This window comes from Vulpes vulpes, chromosome 13, assembly GCF_048418805.1.
Source record: "Vulpes vulpes isolate BD-2025 chromosome 13, VulVul3, whole genome shotgun sequence".
In the NCBI taxonomy this organism is placed as follows: domain Eukaryota; kingdom Metazoa; phylum Chordata; class Mammalia; order Carnivora; family Canidae; genus Vulpes; species Vulpes vulpes.
This window is the reverse complement of record NC_132792.1, coordinates 120,364,325-120,391,758: the sequence shown is the minus strand read 5'-3', so window position 1 is coordinate 120,391,758 and position 27,434 is coordinate 120,364,325. Positions and strand designations below refer to the sequence as shown.

The window sequence follows — 27,434 nt, the reverse complement described above, 5'->3', positions numbered from 1 at the left end:
TGGGGCCTCCCTGCGGAGCCAGGTGGCGCCGTGTTTTCATCCTGGCCGCCTCGTTCCAGGAGACCTCAGGTTCGGGTTTTGTTAAGATTCTGGCCGATACTAGCGTCGCACGGAGAAGGCGTGGCTGGACCCCGACGCTCGAACCCAAGCCGGGCACGGACGTCAGCAGGTCCCCAGAGCCGCGGGGCGCACCTGTGTCCGCGCAGCGGGGAACAATAAAGTTGAGCTTGTTCAAAAGGGGTCTTTTGTCGTCCAGGGCCCGCCGGACGAGCCTGCAAAATAAGGCTCCCACGGGGTCCCCAGCGTTGGCAGGTGTCCTGTTCCTCGGGGCGTTCTCCTCACTCGGGACAGCGCCGGCGGGGGCGGGGGGCCGGCGGGGCGGCGGGGCGGGGCGGGCGCGGGCACGCGGGGCGGGCGGCCCGGCGATCGCCGCGGGCAGCCCGGCGAGGACCCCGGCTCCCGTGGAGCCCGCTCCCCGCCGGCGGCCGCGCGGACGCGCGCGATGAAGCCCCGACCCGGGAGGTTCGTGGACCACAAGCTGAAGCAGCGAGTCGCGCAGGTAGATGCCGGGCGCCGCGCTTTCTCGGTGGCCCCCGCGGCGAGCCGGGTCCGGGCGGGGGTGTGCGGGCCGCCCTGCGGCCGCGGCGTGGCTGCCGGGGGCCGGGTCCCGCCGGGTGCAGCCCGGGAGGAGCCGGCGGCGCGGCGCGCAGGTGCCTCGCCCGGTTCTGACCTTGGAGCGGCTCTGGGGCCGCCGCGTTCCCGGTGTACGCTCGCCTGCAGGAAGCGATGTGTGCCGAGTAGCTTGCAGTGGCGCAGCCCCCAGCGGCGTAAGGAGGAGGGAGAGATTTCACTTTGCACTTTGGAAGCTGGATCCTCTTACTCTTTTACCTGGCCGGTGCTGCAGTTTCCTTTTCGGATGGGTCTCTTGCTCCCGAAGTCTGAATAAGTGTTCCTGTGCTGTTTCTCCGTCCTCCTAGGCGCTGTCACCCGGTCCAGAGCCTTTAAATACTACCTGCATACTATTTATACGTTCGCCAAAAAACAATACAAATAGAAGATGCCGTATACGTGTATTTGTGAATATGTAAACATAAATTCAATGAAAACATATTCGCTTTATTTTTTTATATTTATTCGAGAGAGAGGGTGAGAGCATGGGGGTGTGGGGTACAGAGGGAGGAGGAGATGAAGACTCCGCGGGAGCAGGGCGCCCCACAGGGCTGGATCCTGGGACCCTCAGGTCATGACCTGAGCCAAAGGCAGACTCTTGACCGACTGAGCCACCCAGGGGCCCCTATATATTCACTCTACCTACTCTTTATTTCCAAGACTCATGTGTGCAGTGTGGATTTTATCTCGAAAATCCAGCTGTGGGGCAGCCCTGGTGGCTCAGTGGTTTAGCGCCTGCCTTTGGCCGGGGGCGTGATCCTGGAGACCCAGGATCGAGTCCCATGTCGGGCATGGAGCCTGCTTCTCCCTCTGCCTGTGTCTCTGCCTCTCTCTCGCTCTCATGAATAAATAAATAAAATCCTTTAAAAAAAAAATCCAACAGTGTACTCAACATTTCCTCTTGAATGTCTGGTGGGCATCTCCAACAACATAGCTACACTTGATATTTAGATATTCTCCTCCAAGCTGGTCTTTTCTCAGTGTTCTCTATTTCAGTAAATGACACTACCAGTAGTGTCCAGTAGGCAGGGCCAGAAACCTTAACAACCTTAACAACCATTACTACTCCTTTGTTTCGCTTTCTGTAACCAATGAATTGGCGCTTTATTTGGCTTTCCCATCACCGTACCCCAGGCCCAGCCACACCTCCCACCATCACAGCACAGTTGACTGCGGATCTCTGTGGTCGCTTTATCTACGTAAGGTGTGTTCTTCACCGGGCTGCCAGGGAGGTTCTTTTAAAAGGAGCTTGGCGGGGTCCTGCTCAAAACCCCCTGCAGTGGGCTCCCACAGTATCTGGGGAAAAACCATCCTAAAGAGTCATGTACTCTGGGCCCCGTCTACTTCTTCATGCTCTTTTTGCTCCCTCTTGCTTTCTGTGCCCTCACCACACTGACCCTCCTGCAGCCCGCAGCTGGCTCTCGGTGTCCCCACCACGTGCTGCCTCACTTCATCAGTAGATGTCTGGATGGTGACTCCTAACTCCAGTGGTCCTTGCTCTCATGGTATGGGACTACTCTTCACCATTTCACATTATCTGTTTTCCTCTATTGCTTTTACTTTGGTTCATTATGAAAACAATAGGTTTTTATGGTTTAAAATAGAAGGGGCAGAAGGGCATAAAAGAAAAGGCATCCCTTTGTCTTCATTTCTGTAGGGGTAACCATAGAGAGTTTCCATTGTATCTAAAATTTTGTACGCCTGTATGACTTCTGTGTGTGTATATATTTTATCCACACAGACTCATCTGCATCTATTCTGCTGCTTGCTTTTTTCACCCAGTGGTATATCTTAGGCCTTTTCCCACAAATAGTACATTTGTCTCCTTGTACCTAGCACACCAGTTATTTTTATTGTTACGTGACAAACCATCCTGAAATTTAGCAGATTAAAGTGATTTTATTTCTGCTGCCATCAAGGAACTGTTTGACTTGTAGTGGGTACAAGATGTACACAAATATGTATAATTCAGAATTAACTGTAGTAAATGACAGCATGGTCTAGGAGTCCAGGGCAGGGGAAGATTACCTAGAACAGGACTGCCTTGGACACCTGGTCTCTTGTCACTGGAGGCATTGGTGCAGAGACCATTATCCTGTGTTTGGGATTCTCAAGAAGGTCCTCTATGAAGTCAGGCATCCTTGACTGGATGACTAGTGAGCATTGAAACCCAGACTTTGATAGACATCCCGTGTTTCAAATCTGGCCCTGTGATGTATGTGCTGCCAAGTGGGTAATTAGCTTTTCAACGTCTCTTTGAGCCTTTCTCATCTATAAAGTGGGAAGCCTGGCATCCCTCATGGGACCATGAGTGCTGCTACAAAGCCCTACAGCAAGTGCTTGAGGCCCTCAGTTTCTTAAGATTTTTTTCACGGTGCCTCCAGGCACATTTATTAAGTAGTTAGATCCAAGCCACTTTATGACTGTTTATTTATTTATTTTTAAAAGATTTTATTTATTCATGAGCGAGAGAGAGACAGAGACACAGGCAGAGGGAGAAGCAGGCTCCATGCAGAGAGCCTGATGCCAGACTTGATCTCATGACTCCAGGATCACGCCCTGGCCCGAAGGCAGGCGCTAAACCACCCAAGCCACCCAGGGGATCCCCTTCATGACTGTTTAATGCAAATAACTTAGTAGCTTTTTGAAAACATAATACATAAAAACTGAAGGAAAATTAACACAGTTGTGTTTCATTCTTAAGTAATCCCACTTAAGAGTGGGGCTTGTGTGCCTATTGGGTCAGGTTGACCCTGCCACTCTTATTTCCTGTTCCACACTAATTTTTGCAAGGGCTTTACTTATAGCAACTGCTGAAAACCCAGTTTTGCAAAGATCTGACATCATCCAAAGGTGATTTCATATTGAAATCATGAATTGTCTCAGACCTGAAGTTCCTGCAGTGATGGTCAGGTGGCAAATATTATGATGCTCCCTCAGATTTATAGTAGCCCCTATGCCCTTGTGAGCTAAAGTGCTTTGTTCTGGGGTATTTCGGAATTTAGGATATAATAACCCCTAACTACCTTATAGCTATTCTGGTTGTTGTTACTGTGTTCTCATAGTGATTAAAAATGTTAATTCTCTGATTCCAGACTTGATCATTATTTAGTGATTTTTTTTTGTCTCTGAAACACTTAACAATGAAGAGTTTATATTAAAGCATAACATGTTTGAATACCTCAATCTCTGATTAAAATCACTGAGTTTGAAACACTGAGTACTGAATGTCATATTTTCTGTTTTAGTACCTCAGCAGTAACAGATGTGGCAAATATGTGGACATCGGAGTCTTAGCATCTGATTTACAAAGAATGTACAGGTAAAGAGATGGAGTCTCCAGATTTTTGCCTTTATTTTTAGTTTCCATTCTGACTGAATTCCGAGTTGACAGTAATCGCTGCTGGCACTAGTTTACCAGTCCATAAGTTCAGGATTCAGTTTAGTTATACATAGATTTACCAAATATGTATCATATGCAGAGCACTTTCCTTGTGACTAAGGGGAACAGCTATTGCTTCTCTTTCAGCACCATACAGTCTAATCAGGAGTGGTGCCTCTTTTCCTGTCTCATTAAAGAATCAAAATCATGAGACATGATCTTCCTGGCTACCTCAAAATGTCTCTAGGCTTCTCCCCTAAATATTCAGGTTTTTTTTTTTTTTTTTTTTTAAGAAGATTCTGTTTTTCTCTTGCATCTCTGACCCCAGCTTTCATGACACTGCACTCCATGAGTTATCACCACCCTGTATATTGCAGTCTCCGTCTTCCTTAGTATACTAGTTTGCTAGGACTCCCGTAAGAAAGTATTAGAGGCTGGGGAGCTAAAGCAACAGAAGGTCAAGGCCTCAGAGCTGTAGGCTGGAACTCTGCTGTCAATCAAGGGACCGGCAGGATTGGTTTTTCCTGAGGTCTCTTGGCTCTTGGGTGGCCGTCTTCTCCTTTTGTCCTCATATGGTCTTTCCTCTGTGCATCTGTCTGTACCCTAATCTCTTACTCTTATTTAAGATCTGTATACCCAATGTGGGGCTCAAAGTCACAAAGCTGAGATCAGGAGTCATGTGCTCCGTCAACTGAGCCAGCGAGGCGCCCCTGTTACTCTTACAAAAACACCAGTCATATTGGATTAATTTGCTCTAGTGCTCTGTCTTGGGGCCCACTAGGATGGCTGCCCTGCCCTTTGGAACCGAGGAGGATAGTGCCACTCCCCAGACCCAGGCCCCAACCTCTGAGCGCCCCTTTAGAGTTGTTCATCCCTTTCTGTGAAGGATCAAGTCCGTCCACAGTTGAATGGCCCATCCTGTAGAATCCCAGGAATTCAGCAGCATTCCTTCATCCGTCCTCTCTGTCTCCTCTTGTACAAGCGGCCAGCATTCCTGATGGTGTAAGCCCATCTCTACTCCAGAAAAATTTACAGTAGAGAAAATGTAAACTCAGAAGTTGCTTGAAAATAAGCTTACGATCAGTGTGAATACAGTGACATGCTTACATGTTTGCAAATTAATGTCATCAATTTAGATTGAGTTTAATGAGAAAATGTTGGTGGAGATCCCTGTACTAAGACGTTTGTTATGTTTTTCAGTGTAGACTATGGTCGAAGAAAAAGAAATGCTTTTAGGATTCAGGTAGATAAAGGTGAGTCTTTTAGTGTTAGAGCTGAATTATTAGTGAAGTTTAAGAACTGTGTTAGCTCATGACATTTTTCTTTTTGTTTTAGTATTTAGCATAATTACCAGTGAGAAAGAAGTTAAGGATCTAACAGCATTAGAAGATGAGCATCTGGCAAAAAGAGCAAGACAAGGTGAAGAGGATAATGAGTAAGGATCACACAAAAAGGGGGTGTTTTTCTAAACCAGGGGACCGACCACAGTACATTCCTATTTGTAAAATTTGTGGTGGCTCTTCATTGCCAGCAAGGCCGTGTATACTACTTACCTACAGTCTCCAGACCTTTGGGCCTAGTGCATCTCACTGTTACCCAAAGAGGACAAATTCTTTGTGTCTTTGTGTGAGTGGCCTTCTGTAGCTGGAGTGTTCGTTTCCCTGCCACAAACTACTCCCCAGCCTTTAAGGCGCCACATGAATGCTCCAGCCAGCCGTCTTAGACGCCTTTCTGCCTGCTTCCTTAACTCTTGCTTACAAGTGTTTGATATGATGCTTGTCATATAGTGTTGAGATTACTTGTGTGTAACCCCGACAGACCTGTCTCCTTATCTTTGTTGCTCTCTGCCCTCATACAATGCCAGATATCTGAAAAGGTACCAGCTAATCTTGCTGTTTAAGAAATAGCATTAATGGGATGCCTGGTTGGTTCAGTGGTTGAGCATCTGCCTTTGGCTCAGGGCGTGATCCCGGGATGCCTGGATGAATCCCACATTGGGCTCCCTGCTACCTGCGTGGAACCTGCTTCTCCCTCTGCCTATGTCTCTGCCTTTCTCTGTTTCTCATGAATACATAAGTAAAATCTTTAAAAAAAAGAGAGAGAAATAACATTAAGTATTTTTATCATGAATAGGTGTTATATTTGTCAAATACTTTTTATGCACTTAATGAAATATTTCGTTATGGTTTTCTCCCTTTGTTCTATTAATTTGGTGAATTACATTGATTTTTTTTTTTTATTGTTAAGCCAGTCTTGCATCCTGGGATATACCTTACTGGGTTCCATGTATTATCCTTAGATATTGTAAAATTGTTTGCTTATCTTTTTCTGTACATGCTTATGTCTGTCTTCATATTGATCTGAATTTTTTTCTTTTTTGTAATGTTTTTGTCAATTTAGGGTTATACTGGCTTCGTAATATTAGTTGGAAAAAATTTTTTTTCTCTCTATTTGACCAAAAAGTTAGTAATGTCACTGCTACTTCTTTCTTTTCTTTTTTTCTTTTTTTTTAGAGATGAAGTTATGGAACATTGCAATATATATATATATAAAATCTTAACTTAAAAAAAAAAGAATTCATCTTGGGCTATAGGCTTCTTTTTGGAAAGGATTTAGATAACCTTTATTTTTACTAATTCTAGGACTCTTCCTATTTTCTTTTTCTTCTTGTATCAGTAAATTGTACTCTTAAAGGAATGTGTCCATTTCAGCTAAGGTGTGGAATTTGTTGGCATAAAGTTTTCAAGATATCCTCTCATTTTGCCTTCAATGTCTATAGGATCTGTGGTGGTAGTTCCTTTCCACTTTGCTGGCTTCTTTTCTTAACTAGTTCCATATTTGTGGACATTGGCTTGTTTCCAGTTTTGTGCTAACGTGCAGTAAATAATCCTTTAGCACATATATCTTTGTATACATTTCTTTGTTTTTTAAATGTTAAATTCCTGAAGTGGTATTTCTGGGGTTAAAGGTATATTTTTGAGATTTCTGTTACATTTGGAGCTGGTTCATCCTCCCAGCAGCTTTGTATGAAGAGTGCATTCCTCTGCACCCTTGTTATCCTAGTAGTACTATTATTTAATCTCTACCAGCTTCGCAGGCAGAAATTGATATGTTTTCATTTGTAATTTTTGGATAACTAGTGAGGTTAAATTTTTTTGACTGTTTAATGTTTCCTCTTTTAGTTGTTTGCTTATGGGTTTTGTCTTTCATTTGAGAGGTGTTTGAATTTTCTGTATTATTTGTCAGATCCCTTCATAGAAAATAGCACCTCCTTTTATACGTACTCCAAATGCTTGTTCCATTTTGCCATTCGTCTTTTATTTTTGTTAAAGTATCTTTTGAGGGGCACCTGGGTGCCTCAGTGGTTGAGCCTCTGCCTTCGGCTCATGGTGTGACCGGGGTCCTGGGATTAAGTCCCACATCAGGCTCCCTACAAGGAACCTGCTTCTCCCTCTGCCTATGTCTCTACCTCTCTCTCTCTGTGTTTGTCATGAGTAAATAAGTAAGTAAGTCTTTAAAAAAGAATAAAAAAATAAAATGTCTTTTGAGGGCAGCTCTGGTCAGGTCCCCTCCCTCTTCTGGAATTTTGTACTGTCACTCAAAAAGAGAGTCTTTTGAATAGAGAAGTCCTGCATCTGCCAGTGTTTTCCTTTATAGTTGATGCTGATATGATTAGACCTCTAGCACAGGAGTATATGGGATAATTACCTGTACTTTTTCCTTGTTTATTCATGGCATTACGTTTAACTTTTTTTTTTTTTTTAAGATTTTTATTTATTTGAGAGAGCACGTGCACAAGCAGGGGGAGCAGCAGAGAGAGAGGGAGAAGCAGGCTCTCTACTGAGTAGGGAGCCTGACCTGGGGCTCGATCCCAGGACCCTGAGACCATGACCTGAGCCAAAGGCAGATGCTTCACCAACTGAGCCACTCGGGCACCCCAAACATTTAACCTTTAAACCACTTGTAATTATCTTTGTAGGATGTGACTCTTAGGGCAAAATGGTTTTTTTTTCAACTGGTTGAATTATCCACCTTCTTTACATTGATTAGAAACACCCAAACTTACATTAATAGAATTTAATGAATAACAAAAGAATTCGTGTCTTTTTTATAAAAGAGTCATAACATTCATGTAAACCTTTTTTTTTTTTTTTTTAAGATTTTATTTATTTATTCATGTGATACAGAGAGAGAGAGGCAGAGACATAGGCAGAGGGAGAAGCAGGCTCCATACAGGGAACCTGATGTGGGACTCGATCCAGGTACCCCGGGACCACACCCTGAGCCAAAGGCAGACGCTCAACTGCTGAGCCACCCAGGCATCCCTTCATAAACCTTTTTATTTAGGAAGAGTCCTGTTCTTGTTTAATTATTTTCTAAAGACATTTTATTGAATAGTACCAGGGTCCTATAGTTTTACTTGAAGCTGTTAAAATATCAACTCTGGGTTATAATGAACTGAGGCCGCATTCTTAGTTTGTCATTAGGATTTTTTTTTTTAATTTTTATTTATTTATGATAGTCACAGAGAGATAGAGAGAGAGGCGGAGAAGCAGGCTCCATGCACCGGGAGCCCGACGTGGGATTCGATCCCGGGTCTCCAGGATCGCGCCCTGGGCCAAAGGCAGGCGCCAAACTGCTGCGCCACCCAGGGATCCCTGTCATTAGGATTTATGCCTGTTCCTTGCTGAAAGTTTATTTGTACCTTCATTTCTCATGGACAGACTTGGGAAAGCTCCACCTGGTCACCTGGCTGTCATGTGGAGTGTGTGAATTTTTACTCAGTTACTCATTTATGGCTTGCTGGAATATTTCCTTTTTTTGGCACCTGATATTCCTAATAAGACCCTTGGGTCTGATAGGAATTTGCATTTTATTTATTGCTAGTATTAAGGTAATCACCATTTATTATGTACTCTAAGGAATTGGTGAGCTTCTCTTGAGTCCTCTGATAGTGAGGTGGACATTATTTATTATCCCTCTTTATGGATTAGGATGTGGTGCTCACAGAGATGAGTAGAAGCTAGTAACCTGCAAGTTGTATTTTTGAATCCAGATTTTTCTTAATTCCAAAGCCTGGACCCTTCACCACCATAATATTTTGCCTTAGTATATTTTTTGCTTGGAGTGGTAAATTTTTTAGGATGTGGAGAAAAGCCTTTAAGATGTTTCTTTTCCTCTTCTTACTCTGAGGTATACTGAAAGCTATTCAGACAGTGATTCAAATATGGAAGACTACCCAGATCCACAGGTAAGCTAGACATTTAATGGACCAACTTTGATTTTTTTTTTAATCATCTTGAATAATTTAACAAAATAATTAGCCTGGAATAGAATAAGAGACTTTGAACATCTCTGTCAATAAATAATTGAATATTTCCTGTGTACAGTGTTGAAGAATTCTCTGGATGGCCATCCTTCCAATATTTGTGTTTATAGCCTATTTTATAGGGGGGAAAAAAGGGAAGAGAGTGGCCAGAAATAGGGCATGTGGGAAGACAAAGGGGAATTAACAGTAAAAATTGAGAAAAAGATACATTTTCTGCCAAAGGGCTGGCATTGCCAAAAAGTAGGCTTCAGTTAAAGGGAAATGTGGAAATAATGTATCAGATGATTTGTAACTTACTCTGTTTTTTCCTAATGGTAGTTTATGTTTTTAACAAAGGATGATAATGAGTCATATTTGATCAGTATTGAATTGATAGTTTGACTCTTCTTGACAACCAGTTCATTTTCATACTTGATTCTGTTGTATTTTTTAAAACTGATCTTTGTTACTTAGTTTTAACTCCCATTTATGAGTTGGTGCTTTAACTTGAGGTGAAGTGGGGACATCTTTTATGAGCAGTAAATGTTTGCTTGTGAAGCTTCTCACTGTGAACCCCTGTGTTTTCTGACTGAAATGCTGTGAGAGAAGCTGTTGACCGTGGAATGTTTGGGTAACCAGCTTTCCATGAGTACCTGTGAGTAATTTATGATAACGTTGTGTTTCTGCCAGGTGGCAAATCACATGAACAGCTCCCTGCTGTCCTTATATCGGAAAGGACATCCTGATTCTGTTACAAGTACTCCCGAGATGGAGCCCAGAGAAACCACAGTCTCAGTCCCACGGACGCCTTCTGGAACAGGCTCCGGCCCGTTGAAGGCCCCAGCCAGAGCTTCTGAGGGAGGGTGGTTTATCGACAGAACTCCTGCTGGAAAGATGGGTCTGACAGACGAGAAGAGTAATCACAAGCAGCCAGGATCTGAGAAAGAGGTATTTTTCTGGTGGAATTTTAGCCTTAAGTACTTGGAGCGCTTTCCAGCCTTTGAATGTCACATCAGCAGATTCTTGTGGCTCGTGAAGGGTGTGGGGGGAGTTGGCAGCACATGGAGAACATGCTCACATCCTCTCAGCTGCCGCTGTTTCTGAGTTAGAGCCCTAAAGACTGAAATAATTTCCCGTGGCTTATTCTCCACTCGCAGGGTCTTGTTTTTTTCAAGTCAGGTTGTTCTCATTTGTGCATTAAAAATGTCTTTGTTCGGGCATCCCCAGGTGGCTCAGCGGTGTAGCGCCGCCTTCAGCCCAGGGCATGATCCTGGAGACCTGGGATCGAGTCCCACATCGGGCTCCCTGAATGGAGTCTGCTTCTCTCTCTCTCTCTCTCCCTCCCCGTGTCTCTCCTGAATAAATAAATCTTTAAAAAAAAATGTCTTTGTTCAGTCTAAAATCAAAGGCTTCATGATTGTGAGTGGCTGCCCTGCTGGCTCTTCAGTCATCTGTCACCTACCTCCCCACATGGCCTGGTGCTGTTTCTAGAATACTCCATGCACGCTCACCTGGGGCATGTGCACCTGTGCTTCTGTCTGGACCTACCCCAGATTCCTATTACCTCCTATTTCCTTGTAATCTTGGTGGAGTCCTTTCCTGATATGTAAAATAGCATGTCCTTGGGTACTGTTTCCTGACCCTGCTTCATCTCCTTTTTGTCAAGCTCTTTGGACAAAGAGAACTTATTGCATAATTGTTTAGTGTTTTTTTTTTTTTTTTTCTTTGACTGTCTCCTCTAGAATGCCAGCTTGTTTTGTTTAATAATGTCTCCCCGGCTAAAATGCAGCGAACAGGGCACCTGTGGGGCTTAGTCAGTTGAGCATCTGACTCTTGATTTTGGCTCAAGTTGTGATCTCAGGGCCCTGGGATCAAGCCTGGTGTGGGGCTCTGCACTGGGCATGGAGCCTGCTTGAGATTCTCTCCTTCTGCCCCTCCCCCTACTCATGCGTTCTAATTCTGTCATTCTCTCTTGCTCTCTCTCTAAATAAAATCTTTAAAAAATCATTAAAAAAATAAAATGCAGCTGATATGTGGTTGTCAATTTGTTGAATTAGTGCCTAATGGCCTTCCAAGGTGCACTTACCGGTGCAGGTTAAATAAAGAATAGGTACTTTGCACGTGTGTTTCAGAAGGTCAGTCCTTGTCAGAGGGAGCTCTAAAGCAGCATGTGGCTCGTTTTCCCCTGAGGGTAATGCCTCAAGGGAGCCTGCACAAATGGGTACACCATGAAAACGTACAGAATAAGTAGACACCCGTTTTTTAACCTTTCAGCTATACCATACCTAAAAGTAAAGCTGAATTATCACAGAGTGAACACATTGGGCACCATCCTTAACTGACTGTTTTTAACAACTGACACAATGAGAGCGAATTTATAGGAATTTGTCCCACGGTAGTCCCACAGACGCCCCCAGGGCTCACTCTCTGGTGTGATAGGTGCTCTTGAGCACTCGAAATATGGTTAGTGCAAATGAGGAGCTAAATCTGTAATTTAAATTTATAAAGTAGTAGTCAATTCAGTTATTATAAAACTTCTAAGTATATTTGGAACAACTTGGGTATATGAATCTACTTTTTTTTTAAGACTTTATTTGAGGAGAGCAAGTGAATGAGAGTGCACACTAGCATGGGGAGGGGCAGAGAAAGGGGGAGAAGCAGACTCCCCGCTGAGCAGGGAACAGTGGAGCTTGATCCCAGGACCCCGGGATCATGACCTGAGCGACCGACTGAGCCCTCCAGGCACCTCAAATCTACTCTTTTAGTTCTAAATTTTATGAACCTAAATACAAATTATGTATTTTGCATTAAAATTTAGTTTCTGAGTTAAGATGTGCCTGGGTGGCTCAGTGGTTGAGCGTCTGCCTTCAGCTCAGGACGTGATCCTGGGGTTCTGGGATTGAATCCCACATTGGGCTCCTGCAGGGAGCCTGCTTCTCCTCCCTCTGCCTATGTCTCTGCCTCTCTGTGTCTCTCATGAATAAAAATAAAATAAAATAAAAAGATGTGCTATAATAAAGTACACATTAGTCTTTGAAGACTTGCTATTAAAAAAAAGCAACATAAGACCTCTCAATTTTTTATACTGATTGTATGTTAAAATGATAATGTTTTGAATATATTCGATTAAATACTAAATTAACTTCACTGATTGCTTTTTCCCTTTTTTAAACATGGCTATTGGAACATATTTAAAATTATGTATATGGGCAGCCTGGGTGGCTCAGTGGTTTAGTGCCACATTGGGCTCTATCATGTTAAAATGATAATGTTTTGAATATATTCGATTAAATACTAAATTAACTTCACTGATTGCTTTTTCCCTTTTTTAAACGTGGCTATTGGAACATATTTAAAATTATGTATATGGGCAGCCTGGGTGGCTCAGTGGTTTAGTCCCACATTGGGCTCCCTGCATGGAGCCTGCATCGGGCTGCATCTCCCTCCGCCTGTGTCTCTGCTTCTCTCTATGTGTGTGTCTCTCATGAATGAATAAATGGAATCTTTTGGGGGAAAAAATTCTGTATATGGCATTGTATTTCTCTTGGCCAGCACCACTGTAAGTGGTTTCCAAGAAATGAGACTTGACTTGGCAAAACCCTTCTCCTTTAAATTATTACTGGGCCTTTTTCATATCTGAACATTCATCATCTGTCCTTAGAAAACATTATTATAGGGTTAAGGAAATAGCTTGACTCTTAAGCAGAATTATACTTTCTTATGGCTTTCAAAGCAGCTCTGTAGTGCTGTTTAATGTAGTGATTCATCAGACATCACATGAAGACACTCTGGTGAAAGGCTGGTGAGAAACACAAGACGAAGGTTAATGTCTCCACTCCCAGGACTCACAGTTCCATGAGGGATGCAGAATTTCTCAGATATAAGCAGATTGTGGCAGGCTCTAATACACTTGCAGGTTCAGTGTCCAGGGAGTATGAGGAAGAGTCTGGAAAGGAAGTTTTCATGCGTGGGCTATAAACTGAGCTTCAGCTGCAGAAAAGGTGGCCAGTCTTCAGCAGAGACCATGATTGAGCAGAGGGGCTGGAAACTGATGCCAGTGCCTGGCCAGGAATGCCCGTCTTGAAGAATACATCACTGATGTTGTGGTTTCAGGCATGGCATATTTAAGTTTCTTTTCCTTCCCAGGATTCCAAAGATGCTTCCCTTCTGGAGAGTAATGAGAAAAGAAAAGGCAGACTGAGGAGCAAAGGGAACAAAAGGAAGAAAGATGTCCAGGAAGCAGATGGGGAAATAGAAGGTGTCCTGCACAGGAAAGGTGGGCTATGCGTCCTCAGGGGCAGGCACGGTGGCAGGCGGGTTTCGGAAGAGGTGGTGCCAGTCCCTGCCATCATGCTTGGGGGACCTGCTAGGTGTGGTGACATCTGTGATGAAAGACTTCAGTGTCCAGGGACCTCAGTTTCCTTAGACATTATTAAATAGAACTCTGAATTCCTAACGAATCACACACTTTTTGTCTCCTATTTTGTTTGCCAGCTAAAGCCAAGGGGCTGGAGTTACAGGTCTCCAGGGTGAAGTTTGAAGATGTGGGAGGCAATGATGCGACATTAAAGGTTAGTTCAGGTGCACGTGGCTTTATTGTTGATCAGTTATTCAAACAACCTGCGTCTCTTTGCTGGTAGGAACTGAGTGTGGAAGGGAGCCTGGGAAGGGCAGAGGGGCAGACCTGGCTCATACTGTCAGGGGGCCGAGGGGTAGAGGGCGTGTAGTGCCTGCAGCTTCTTCATTGTTTGAACTACAACCTATGTGCGGAACGCTGCTCTAGCAGGAGTAATAGTAGCAGTTACTATTTATTCAGTGTCTACTCAGTTCCACTTACCCTGCATCCCATTCTCTGCTAGGAAGTCTGCAAGATGCTCATCCACATGCGTCACCCGGAGGTGTACCACCACTTAGGTGCCGTGCCGCCCCGTGGTGTTCTCTTACACGGACCACCAGGCTGTGGGAAGACCCTATTGGCCCATGCTATTGCTGGGGTGAGCTCTGCGTGCGTCTTGCTCCTGCTCCTTCGTTCTGTTTGCCTTTGTGCTTCCTTTTCGGTCAACTTGAACCACACTTGGCATCTTCTCAGGAGGATCCATCCTCTCTGTTTCTTCCCTCTTTTGTGCTGCTGTTTGTGAGATGCTGTTTGTTTTAATGCAGCCAGTTATTTATATGGCAAGGGTTGGGTGGGGAGCAAAATGACCTGGCTGCAAACACCCTTTTTTAATACACAGTTTATGTTTTAGTTACTTCTCTTTCCCTTTAAGCCAGTGGTTCTCAAAAACAGTAAATAAGAAAACTAAGGATCGTATTGTTTTTCACAGAACTAAATTTACTGAGAATTTCCACTCAGAGTCATGTTCTTATACTTTTTTTTTTTTTTTATCTTTTTTTTTTTTCTTAATTTTTAAGTAGTTTCTACACCCAGTATGGGTCTTGAACTCAGTACTCTAAGGTCAGGAGGCACCTGTTCCACTGACTGAGCCAGCTGGGTGCCCCACGTTCTTGTACTTTTTAGTGTTTAATTAGCCTTTCTGAAATGGTGATGATACTTAGTTGGCAAAATTAAAAGGCAGCAATATTTTCTTTGTCCCATCAGATTTTTCAGAAACTGTGTTAGGTGGTAAAATGCAAAATGAGTGACTTCAGCTTGAAGAATAGCGTTTTATACCAGTGATGAATAGGTTAGTGCTCTGATGCCTCATTTGTTCCTCTGTTGACCAAACTGTTGTGTGACCACTGCCTGGCAGATGTTGAAATGCAGTGATAAGTAAACCCCATATAGTAGGAGAGGCCACGTGGAATGGCCATCATACAGGTGAATGTTGTATGCAGTCACAGCAGTCATGGGTGGAAGATAACAGTGTGGTGTTTCTGTGGGATGCCTGTGGGCGAGGAAGTGATTTTCAGGATGGCCTGGAGAGCTAGTAGGGTGCAGGCAGGCTGGTCGCCATGTGCACTAGCAGGGCGGCTCCTCCTCTGCATTGGGCTCCTCTGGGTGCAGGGCTGAGACGTGGCAGTAGGGTGAGTAGGACCCAAGTGTGTCATGACCCTGGCACTCCTTCCGACAGGTAAATAACTGGGAAATTGTTCTGGCTGAGGTCGGGGTGGGGGAGTGGGGGGGTGGGGGGTGGAGAGCTGTCTCTGGAGATGACAATGGGATCTCACAGTGACTTCTGTAAAGTATAGACAAGTGGAAGGCATCCAGTCGATGTGCTTGAACAAAACTGTAGATTTCTAAATAATGTTTTTCAACAAACCAATACAGAAAGATGAAGTTTCTCAGAAAATTGAGCATTCCAAAAATGGAATTTTGAGACAGGGACTGAATGAGGAACATGTAGGAAGGTACATTTTGACATGTGGCCATTCTTTGATGTGTTTCTACCCAGGAACTGGACCTCCCAATTCTGAAGGTAGCTGCCACGGAGGTTGTGTCTGGGGTGTCTGGGGAATCCGAGCAGAAGCTAAGAGAGCTATTTGAGCAGGCTGTGGTGAGTCTGGTGCCGACCCTCGTTGGGTCATTGGGTCATACGAGGCAACACAGCCAAATGTTTATAGTAGATGCACTGATACAGGCTGTCGGACAAAGTAATCTGTTGAATCTGAAGTCAGGTGTAACTACAGTTAGTGAGCAGTTCTACACTGTCATGCCTGCTGCTTCTGGGTTGAAAATAGATTGTCCTGGTGGTATTTGCTCTCACTTTCACTTTCCCCAAATTAAGTTTACCAGACAGTGTGCAAGCAGTGTGAAAACTGTTCACCTTTAGGATTATCACAGTGTAAGAGTAGCCATAGAAATGCCAGGATAAACTCTTCTCTAAGTGAACCTGTGAGAAGAAAATCCTGTTACCAGAGAAATGACGGATTGGATTCCCACTGTAATTCCTGACATCAAAATGAGGGTGACAGCAGGTGCCTAGTGAGTCCTGGGTCCCCCCCCCCCCACCCCGTTACTTGATGAAGCAGGGTGCTCTGAGGCATATGGGCCAGAGAACAGAACTTCCAAGCAGATACTGGGGTCCTCTGTTGAGAACTGTGTGCTTCCCCTTCAGCCAAGTTCTGATGACCAGAACCGCCTCTTCCTCTTTCTCACTGAGTTTTCCTGGCCATGGGCAGATCCTATTGTCCCAGGAGGACGGAAAGCCAGTCAGCCAGTGATGGGCCAGATCCTCCCTTGAACTGCTGTGAGCCCCATGGGGCTGAGGTGCCTTAGCTGCTGAGCCGGACTCCTAGTGTAATCCGTGTCACTCAGTAACTAGGAGGGACCGTGCTTTAGATTGCATATCTCAACATCTTTATTTACATTTTTTTTTTAAGGTTTTATTTATTTATTCATGAGAGATACAGAGAGGCAGAGAGAGAAGCAGGCTCCATGCAGGGGGCCTGATGTGGGACTCGATCTTGGGACTCCAGGATCATGCCCTGGGCCAAAGGCAGGCGCTCAACTGATGAGCCACCCATGCGTCCCTTTATTTACATTTTTCGTGTTAACTGGTCCTCCTTTCTTTTTGTTTTTATTGTGGTGAAACGTTAAACTTGCTATTTTAAACATTTTTAAATGTACACAGTTCTTTGGTGTTAAGTAAGTACACTTGCATGTTGTGTGACTGTCACCCCCAGTGTCTACCCAACCTGAACAAACCCCTGGTCCCCACCTTCCCTCCCTCCCCAGCCCCTGAACCCCCACGGCCCTTCCCCAGCCCCCACCATCCCCTATATCTCTGTTTCCCATGTCCCTGGCTTCGTTCCAGGTGGTTGGTGCTTCTTTCTTAACTTCCTCTCTCCACTTAGTCTAGTCTGAACTTCAAAGAACACACAAGGGGAAGGTGCTTGTGGTCCACACTGGACGACTGGGGACTCACCTCCCTTCCGTCCTCAGCATGGTCCTCACAGCCAGCCAGTGCTGGTCTTCTAGCTTTGTGCATGCTCACCCACTGGTTGTATTTCATAGCATCACGTATATGCCTCATTTATGAAAGAATTTTGGGGACTTGGTCATTGCAAAGTGCAGATGGATAAGAGGGCTGGCAGCCTGGCAGCCTGTGTGTGGTCTCTCACTGTCCCCTGTCCAGCGTCCTAAGTCAGATAAAAATCAAGTGATGTGCTGGGAACTGCCTTCTGTTAGTGCTGGTTTTTTGCTGAACGACCCCTGAACTTCAAGATTCTTTAAAACATGCATACTAAACTATGCTGCAGTATGGAGCATGTATTTACGATTGTCTTTTGTGATATTTTTATTTCCAGTCAAATGCACCCTGTGTCCTTTTTATTGATGAAATTGATGCAATTACCCCCAAGAGAGAAGTTGCTTCAAAAGATATGGAACGAAGAATTGTAGCCCAGCTCCTAACCTGCATGGATGGTCAGTGTAAAATTATTCATTTTAAGGTGATGGTTAGAGGTTACACACTTCAAATTTTGTAGGAAAGTTTTGCAGCATGTGCTGCCCCATCCTCTGAGAGCCACACTGTGTCCAAGTCCTCCACCACCCCAACTGTCACTGGGTGTTTTCATCTTTGATGGTCTTTTGGTGAAGATGGAGTTATTGCCATATTGTCCTTGGCAGTTACCTGTTTTTATTGCAGGGTGATTATCTTTCCCTATTTCTTGGCTATTTGTATCACCCCCACATCCCTTTCTCATCCTGTGCCGATTGTGTTACTGAATTTTTAAAAATTGATTTGAAGGGGTATTTTATTTTAATTTGTTATGGAAGCAAATTCTTTGGTAAACATGTTACAATTACTTCTTCCCAGTCTGTAGCTTGTTTTTCAGTTCCCATTTAGGTAGAAATTTGGAGGGAAGGTAGATAACTTTTAGAACGAGATCCTATGCACTATGAAATAGCAGGGGGTTTACATACATAAGAAAATTGGAAGGAGCCCATGTGCTTCTCATGGTGCTAGGTGCAGGTTGCTTATTCTACTGTTGTCATGTAAGATGTTCTTGCCATGTTCTGAGGCCTGTGTTCTCAATTACCAGATTGAAGCTACATCATTACCAGTTCTGAGATACGTGGTTATCATTTTTATGTCCCTCTAAGAAGGAGACACCACCTGCCAAAATGCAACACAGAATTTATCACATGATCGTAGATGCATTCTGATTTCAGAGATTTTACAGTGTGGAAGGAGTAACCAGATTGCCCGTTACTAGAACTTTCCTGAAAGCCCCGTTAGTTGTGGTTTCCGACATAGTGCGTGTGTTTTAGGGTCCCCTCTATGAATGGAGTAGAGAGAACTTCCAACAGTTCAGCATACCCAGTCACGCCCCAAATAGTCTGTCCCAGGTGGTCATTTTCCCCTACAGTTTGAGAATTTTATAAAATATCAATTTGAGTTTACAAATTTGAATTTTAATAATTGAAAACTTTAAATGATTTTGAACAAGGTAATAAGAGAACTTAAGAGAACTAACTTTACCTAATTTAAAAAACTTCAACTCAGGCATAATTCTAATTATTAAGAGCTGGAAAACATCTTAAAACATTATCTTGTCTATGAGGAAGTGCTGTGCAGGAAGCCAGGACCTAGTGGATACAGTGGGTCATCAGCAAAGCCAGGGCTTGGCTCCAGATGTTTACACACTTGTATCCAGTTAATAGGCCACCTGCAAAAAATGTGTGTTTTGTCTAGGAGAGCTGGTGCCATGCAGGCAGGGTTTACTCTGTGTGGAAAGAAATAACACTTTGCTTCTTCTATAACTTTCCAAAGTTCAAACTTGTGGCTAACATAATGTCAGTTTATCATGATTGCATCGTACTGGGGAAGAGGGAGAGAAAGAACAGAATTTGTCGTGAAGCTACTGGCAGGAGAGGGTGGCCAGTCCTGGCTAAGATCTGATTTTTATCTTTTATGCAACGGAAGAAATCGTATTTGACATTAGCACTTCCGTTGCTATCAATTTCCTGTAGAAGGGTTATTTCATGACTGCAGATTTCACAGATTCCCATGACTGTCCTCACTGAATTCTGTTCCTGACCCCTGACATGCTCAGAGCACGTCATTGAGACCACCGCGTCTGAGTGACCTGACCTTGAACAAGGAAGCAGGTGTCCCATTGGCCATTGTAGCTAGATTCCCATGACTGTCCTCATTGAACTCTGTTCCTGACCCCTGACATGCTCAGAGCATGTCACTGAGACCACTGCGTCTGAGTGACCTGACCTTGAACAAGGAAGCAGGTGTCCCATTGGCCATTGTAGCTATGGGCATTAGAACTTGCAGGAAGCAGCCTGGGGGTGGCTTGGGCTCTGTCCCGGCCTCCAAACAGGTGGCATTTGGTGGAGGTACACCTTCTTGGGAAGCTTGTGTGCGGTGACTGTGCCGTGCCACCTCATTTTCCTATAGTTTCTCCTGCTCATTTATGAGCTCTTGAGCATGAATCCCCTCCTTGAGCTTTTATGCAACTTTCAAAAAGTATTTAAGAGCCTTCCTGTCTCACTCACGCTGACCGCCTTGTGCCTCTCTTCTCAATCCAAAATTTTATCAAAGGAGTAGTCACTGTCTGCTGAATACACGTTGGTGTTTCTGTTCTGGTCTACACTGTACCCCCAATATATGTCTGTCCCCTACGTATAGCTGAAGCTAATCCTGGGAGAATTGTGGAGGATCGTCTAGTGGCTTTCACGCTCATCTGTCCCAACCTCTGTTCTTCATTGTCCTCGTCTGAGAACCTACCTGTCACAGGTGTGGCAGAGGTTGGCCGAGGAGGCGACTGTGCCCTTGCACCTCGCGCACAGTGAGCAGCCAGAGAGCATCAGCGTGGTGGTTCTCGAGAGCGCTTGGTCCCATGGGCCGCATCACCCTGGGCTGTTGGCATGCGTGGCCTGAGCACTAGCACTGCCTTCCTCTCCTTGGCCGGGCACTCTGGCTGCTAACTAGCAGCTCCCTGACATGGCTGCCTCCACCCACCCGTCCCTCAGACTAACAGGGTCTGACAGGCTCCACACTCGGCCCTCTCTTGTCGCCTTCTGCCCGCTTGCCGCTGGCTATCTGCATGCAGCTCTTCAGGAATCACGGATGAGTTGGAACCCTTGAGTTTTGACCAGCATCTGGCTCCTCTCCCTGCTGCCTGTCGGATACCCGACAGCATGTGCTGCCACGGCTGCATCGTCTCCTCCCTGTGCAGACGATGTGCTCCCCTGACCCTACTCAGGGACTCACTATGCACCTGGGCTTCTCCCTGTGTCCTGCCTTCCCTCCTCTGTACCCTGACGGCCACAAGCACATGAACTCATTGCAGGGAACACTGCTCGCCTTTGTTCATCTCTGCTGATAGAATTGTCTTTCCAAAACACAGATCTGATCAGGAGAGCCTTTCTTGCCTTTCCGTCGGCAAAGACTAGTCTGTACATTCCTTACTTAGCATCATCGTACCACTTTATTACCTGGGAGGGGTGCAGCCTCGGACTCCCTGCCTCCCTTGAGAGAATAAGACATGCTGGGCCCCACCTTCTACTTTTCCTAAAAAGTCGCTGCCTGGCGGGCCCCTCTCTGAGCATACCATGCATGTCTGTGCCTCTGTGGTCCCTCACTCCTTGGTTCACGTGTAATTTTGCTAACCTGGATCTGCTTATGGCTTGTCCTCCAAGGCCTTCCCTGACTATGACCCCCCAAGAACCCATGCTGTCTTCCATGGAGTTACTGTGATGCTTTGTTTTTTCCCTTCCTTGTGCTACACAGGATTCGTCTGGTGGGTTTCTCCATAGACTGTGAGCTGCTTGAGGACAAAGTGTGTATTTATTCTCCTCACTTCTCTCCCTTAATTGATAATTAGTAAACATTAGCTTGTATAAATGTTGCTGTCAAACATGTGACACTCTCTTCTTGCTCACACGACTTAGGTAGATGCCGTTGTCGTCCTTTCCCGGTGTCTCGTTAGCCCTCACCCTGTGTCTGATTCTTACTAGATCTGAATACCACAGCTGCAATGGCCCGAGTCCTCGTCATTGGAGCCACTAACCGACCGGACTCCTTAGACCCTGCTTTGAGGCGGGCAGGAAGGTTTGATCGAGAGATATGCCTTGGGATCCCAGACGAAGCCTCCAGGGAAAGGTACACTCTTGTCAGATGAATTTTACTAACATCTGAACTGAACACTTTGGAAACGAGGAGGGACAAATACCACATAACCTTTTCACTCTCTTCGTTTTTTGCGCCAGTAACTTTGATTTTGAATCCAGGGCTGGTGATGTTCAGTTGGCTGATCAGCTAAGGGACAGTGTGGGGAGGCATGGGATGGAGCCGAGCTTGCTGGCCTGCGTGGAGGTTATGTCAAGCACCACACTCATCTGTTGTGCTAATCTACCTTAAGACCACAGGTTTTGTGACAAGAGGCAGCTGGAGAGCTGCAAGCTGTATGTGTTCGTTGCAGGGCCAGCCTGTCCTAGGAGGTGGGGTTGAGTGTCTGCAGAGCAGGGAAATGTCCACCAGTATCTCAGGAAGCAAAGACCACACAGGAGGCATTGTTGAGGCTGAGGAGCGGGAATCCCACAAAGAGTTCTCCTGTAATACTGGGTTCGTGGTGGCTTGTGGCTTAGGTTCAGGACACTAGCTGTGGCATCTGTGGTCCCCAGCAGCTTTCTGGAAGAATGGTGTGCAGTGAGGGGACAGTCCGGGGATGACGAGGGAGGGAGCAGTGCAGGCCAGGAGGCTGGGGGTGCAGGAGAAGTGCTCATAGGGCACATGGGGAGAAAGGGGGAAGGAACGCATTGTCCTTCCTCATGGTTTTGGATCATTGGCTGGCATCTTCCTCCGCTGCCATCGTCACAGTCAGGCGTGTGCTGATTGCATTCCCACACGTGTGGTCCTGCACATTCAGCCATTCATGTTTATCCACGTGTGCTTAGACTCGCAGCTCAGTGATATTTAACATGTAAGTGGTTCCTGTTTATTCAGCAAACACATGTTGAGCATTACCTCAACATACAGTCTGTTCTGATTTCCCAGTTGCTTCCAGAATGTACCTGTTTAGTTGTTTGTGTAGTTTTGTGTTTTACCTAGAATCCACTCTGGGATCGAACCTATAACCTTACCCTGCCTCCTCGGGGAGGAAGCGTGTTCATGACATCAGTATTTTCTAGGTGCCTTGAAATTTGGATGTTCCTGATTGTTTCCTCCTGATGACACTCAGGTTAGATGCTTTGGGCAGGAATACTGCCTGGGCAGTGAGGTCTCCTCAACATCATGTAGGGAGGCTCACAGTGTCACTTCTTGAGGAGTCCAGTCACTCCATTAGGAAGTTGTCAGAGTTTTCTCCTCTAATGGTGCCATTTTCTTGTATACTTAATGGGATCCAGATATTTCTGGTATCTACATTTAGGATGGCTGCCTTTGTCAATTTGTCTAAACACTATTGTAGACTCAGAGTGAGCTCTGTAGGCACTCCTGGCATAGTTTCATGCAGGCTGGGCACTCTGGCTTAGTCCCGGAGGCCAGCACAAGTTGTCAGAAACCGAAGACGGTGTTAAGTGTCTACTGTGCTTAAGGCCAGCTGGGGAGAGCAGGGTTCAAAGCCTGAAAGAGGATGGCTCTTGAATATAATTACAAGTGAGAATCTTTTAAGGAAGCATATTTTGAAATATTTTTATTCTTGTAAAAAACACATAAAACTTATCGTAACTTTTTAATAACTATATGGTTTAGTAATATTAGTTTTATTCACTTTGCAGCAAGTTTCTAGAACATTTTCATCTTGCAATTTCATCTTGGAATATTAATATTTAGTACCTATTTCATACTCATTATCCCCTAAGAAAGAGTATTTCTTTTTTTCCTAAGATTGTATCATTATTATTACTTAAAAATATATTTATTTGAGAGAGTGAGCAAGTGCACACATGTGCACACATTCCAGAGACCATAATCCTGAGATCATGACCTGAACCAAAATCAAGAGTCAAGACGCTCAACTGACTGAGCCATCCAGGCGCTCCTAAGATTTTAATTATTTTTAAGCAATCTCTACACCTAATGTGGGGCTGGAACTCACAACCCTGAGATCAAGAGTCGCACACTCCAGCGACTGAGCCAACCAGGCGCCCCAAGAAAGAGTATTTCTGATTGAATTTTTGACAAAGGCAGTATGCAGTTTTCCTACTTTTATACTTGTGTCTAGCTCTGAGTGCAAAAGCAAAATAGTTATATCATTGTATGCAGATAATGTGTTAAATTCTAAGATGGGGAAAATACATAAGTAGAATTGAGGTATGTCAGTATATCACCAGTTGTTAGAAGGTCATTCATTAGTTGAGGAAATATTTAAGTACCTTTTTGTGGACTAAGGAGGGAGAAACAGTGGTTGACACTTCAGTGTTAGTGTGAGTGACTAAAAGAACGAGTACAAAAAGATGAAAACAGGGTCTTAGGGAGGATGTATCAGGCAAAGCAGACCTGGTCTAGGGGTTCTTAAAGGCTCTTCTGAGAAAGCTGAGACTTTAAGAGTAATAGCAGTGAACTGATCACATGGCAAGTGAGGGTATTCCAGGCAGGAGTAGCACGACTAAAGGCCCCATTGTGACCAAGCCCAGTGAGTCCAGGTATCTGGAAGACACTATGGCTGTAGAAGAAGAGAGAAGGTGTGGAAAGGCTATTGAGGTACACAGAGGGCAGTTCAGGTACCTCCGGTAAGGACTTTGGACTTCTTTGTGAGAGGTAGGAAGGAATTAAAGCAATTAAATTAAGCAGGACACTAATGGAAACAGATTTTCTATTTTGAAAAGATCACTATAGCTACAGCATGCAGAATGAATGAAAGAAGAACAAGAGTGGGTTCTGGTGGCCCAGGGAGGGGCTCCTATAAATCCACATGAGATGGCATTGCGATTAAGAAGGTGGGAATATGGGTAGATAACTAGAGCATTGCGGGGGCATGGCTGGAGTGGGTACCAGGTGGCGGAAGTGTGGAGGGGGCACGGCTGGAATGGGTGTCAGGTGGCAGGAGTGTGGAGGGGGCACAGCTGGAGCAATCAAAGTCATTTTGCAAGTAGAGCCAGTGCGTTGCATTTCTTGGCTGAACAAATGCATGGAAGGGGGGGCTATGATTGAGCAGAAGGGAATATTCCCAAGTCTCTGATTTCAGCATCTGTGCTGATGGTTTTCTCTGAGGGGATATGAAATACTGTAGATGAGCAGTTATGGAAGAGGATTTGGGGAGGGATGGAGTAGATCAGGGCAGCTGAGCTTGGCATGCTTGTAGGCTGTCCACATAGAGATGTCAAGTTGGCAGTTGGACAAATACGGAGCTCTGAGGAAGGGAAAGCTGGGGAATCATGAGCACATTAAAGTAGACCAGCAGGACCTGAGCTTGAGGAGCAGAGGCTAGAAGCCCTGGGGCAGGCTGAAAGTACAGAAGGAGCGGCCAGAGTGCCGGGAAACGAGGATGTCTATAATGGGAGTGAGGGGAAGTGGATGTTTCCCGCAGGACAGAGTCATGAGAGCTCAGGGCTGGGAATTGTTTCTAGACCTGAGCACCTGGTGGCCCCAGTCACTTGAGCTGAGAGCTGTGCGAGGAGGCCAGTTGGGCAGTATCCCAGTCGAGTGGTTAAGTGAGTGGAAGGGGTGACCCAGTGGACTTACATGATTCGCTCAGGAGGTGTGACTGCGAAAGAGTACAGGGAGGTGGTTATGCACCAGGGATTTTGGGGTGTTGGGGACCTTTTTAGGATGCAGCAGGTGGGAAGAATGGGGGCTAGAGCCCATTTGAGGTCTTGGCTAGGGTGCAAGGGCTCCTCTGTTGGAGTGGCAGTGGAGGGAAAAGGGTGAGATGGCCAGGGGGCTTCCTGGAAAAGGGTGTTTCCTCCGGGAATTAAGCAGAGAGAGCATGTGGTGAAAGTCAGGTATGTGACCCATAGAGGTTGGAGGAGGATGAGGGTCTTGGCTAACTCAAGATAAGCCAGCTAGGATAACGGTTTTAAGGCTGTGTTTAGGGTTGGCGGGGGAGGGTGCCCGTAGGCCTGGTCTTGGGGTTTCTTTCTGTGAGTAATGCTCAACGGTCCAGGTCCAGGCAGAGAGGGAGCCGAGATTTAGGATTTAAGAAGAAAACCTAGGCCATAGGGTCTGAGTCGTAGAAAACAGCAGCACTTGGTAAAGGGTGAGCTCAGGTACCCACTGACATCCAGAGCAAGTGGGCGGAAGACCGTGGCCCAAACATGGGGTGCTCTAGCATGTGATCTCAGAGGTCAGCAGGTCCAGGTGACGATGCTGTCCAGAGGTGGCGGTGCCAGGACCTGGAGACCAGGAATCCCAGCTCTGCTTTTGGGCCTGGGCCTTTTCCTGGATAGCCAGTGTTCGCTAGCTCTTGTGTGTTTGTTTGTGATGAAGTAATCGTAGGGATGGTGCCTCATTTTATCTGTAAGATGGTGAAAATGTGGTCACTTTGAAAGGCTTCTGGCAAGGACTGCGTTAAGCACAACTTCTGACACATAGGAGTTCTAAGGTAGCTGTTGATGTTTTCCTGGACTTGAAAAGCATCCTGTTATGGAAAATCCCCGTGTACACAGAGAGCAGTCTGGTACAACTGTCCCAGTTTCTGTTACTGCAGAACAAACCACTGCAAAATGGAGTGGCTTAAACCAGTCCTTTAACTGTCTCCCACAAGTCTTATGGGTACAGGACTCAGGCTCTGTCTCAGTGAGAGACAGCAGCTGGAGCTTGGAGCTGCAGGGCTGGGCTTACCCATGGACCTGCTTGTCCATGCGTCTATCCTCACCCCACCTCCACAATGTGGCCCCCTTCACGGGACCCCGTGGCCACGATTCTTGTTGTCCTGTTCTGTGGACTCAGGAGAGGCACCAGAGGCCCCACCTCCCAGTCCCAGGAGGGCTTGAAAACTCTTGACACTAATGAGCCCATGTCTCATCACCCAGTTTCCATCTTGTTCTATCTATCCCCCTTTTCCTAGAGCATTTTATTTTTTTTATTTATTATTTATTTATTTTTTTAAAGATTTTATTTATTCATGAGAGAGACAGAGACAGAGACACAGGCAGAGGGAGAAGCAGGCTTCATGCAGGGAGCCTGACATGGGACTTGATCCCAGGTCTCCAGGATCAGGCCCTGGGCTGAAGGCAGCGCTAAACCACTGAGCCACCCGGGCTGCCCATCCTAGAGCATTTTAAAGCAAAATCCAGGCACTGTTCATTCCAACTATAGATGCTTTGGTGTCTAATGGATAAAGACTGTTTAACATCTCACAGTACCGTGACATACATCACAAACAATTCTTTAATAATTTTAATAACCAAACCATACCCACAGGTTTGTGGTGTCTAATCATATTATGAATTTCAAGGTAACCGTATTTAGCATTTTCATTTCTCTGTATAAATAACTGTTCCCTGCTGACCCAAGTCCTGTATCGGGATCGTACTACCTTTCTTCACCATTTTAACTGGAATTCCTAGTTGTATTTTTTTCATTTGCTAACTTTCTTACGACTTTTTCCCATTCTGTTTCCTCTGAGTGTCTGTGTACAGACGTGTTGGTCTGTCCTGTGCCTTCTGTCACAGGGAGAGGCAGTGAGAAGTTATGTGTAAAGTCAGAGCAACAGTTCTTGCTGTGTTGTGAATCTTGATGATTGATTGATTAATACTCTTTTCGCGGGTACTTTCCTTGATTGGCAGACCTTGGCTGACCATTCTGTTCTGAGACTGAGGCTGACGGGACACCTGTGGTGTGAGCTGTTTTGTTGAAGGCCGAGTGACACTGTAAAGCAGATAGACGGCCAGCTAACATTTTAGCTAGAACTCCAATGTCAGTTTCTATAGATGGTTTTTGTTGAGTCACTTTAGATGTTTCAGAAACAGATGTTGAGGGGAGTCTAGGAGGCTCAGGCATGAAGAGTCTGCCTTTGGCTCAGGTCATGATCTCAGGGTCCTGGGATTGAGCCTTGCCTTTGGGCTCTCTGCTGGGTGGGGGGTCTGCTTCTCCCTCTCCCTCCCCCTGCTCACTCTCTCTCTCTTTCAAATGAATAAATAAAATCTTTAAAAAGAAATAAGAAAAGAAAGGAACAGACGCTGAGACATCATTGCAGGTGCAGGTCTAGCTGCTGGTCTCCTGACACGGGCAAGGG

The 27,434-nt window shown here is 45.4% G+C and overlaps 1 protein-coding gene across 6 annotated transcripts in view; it reads left to right on the top strand.

Moving 5' to 3' along the window:
* The first annotated feature begins 430 nt into the window (after positions 1–430).
* Positions 431–27,434, top strand: part of NVL (nuclear VCP like) — an 82,019-nt gene continuing 55,015 nt past the window's right edge. For 3 of the 6 annotated variants that reach the window (XR_011996303.1, XM_072732659.1, XM_072732656.1), the window contains exons 1-12: positions 431–559; positions 3,918–3,991; positions 5,252–5,304; positions 5,387–5,486; positions 9,245–9,302; positions 10,050–10,307; positions 13,506–13,635; positions 13,854–13,930; positions 14,219–14,353; positions 15,752–15,853; positions 17,607–17,724; positions 21,274–21,418. Coding sequence is in view for 4 of the 6 variants with exons in the window: in XM_072732659.1 (XP_072588760.1) it covers positions 503–559; positions 3,918–3,991; positions 5,252–5,304; positions 5,387–5,486; positions 9,245–9,302; positions 10,050–10,307; positions 13,506–13,635; positions 13,854–13,930; positions 14,219–14,353; positions 15,752–15,853; positions 17,607–17,724; positions 21,274–21,418 (1,307 nt within the window). In the remaining 2 variants the exon portion in view is untranslated. Of the gene's footprint in view, positions 560–2,076; positions 2,175–3,917; positions 3,992–5,251; positions 5,305–5,386; positions 5,487–9,244; positions 9,303–10,049; positions 10,308–13,505; positions 13,636–13,853; positions 13,931–14,218; positions 14,354–15,751; positions 15,854–17,606; positions 17,725–21,273; positions 21,419–27,434 lie in introns of all 6 variants that reach the window. The other 3 variants (XM_072732658.1, XR_011996304.1, XM_072732660.1) reach the window with 3 other exon arrangements.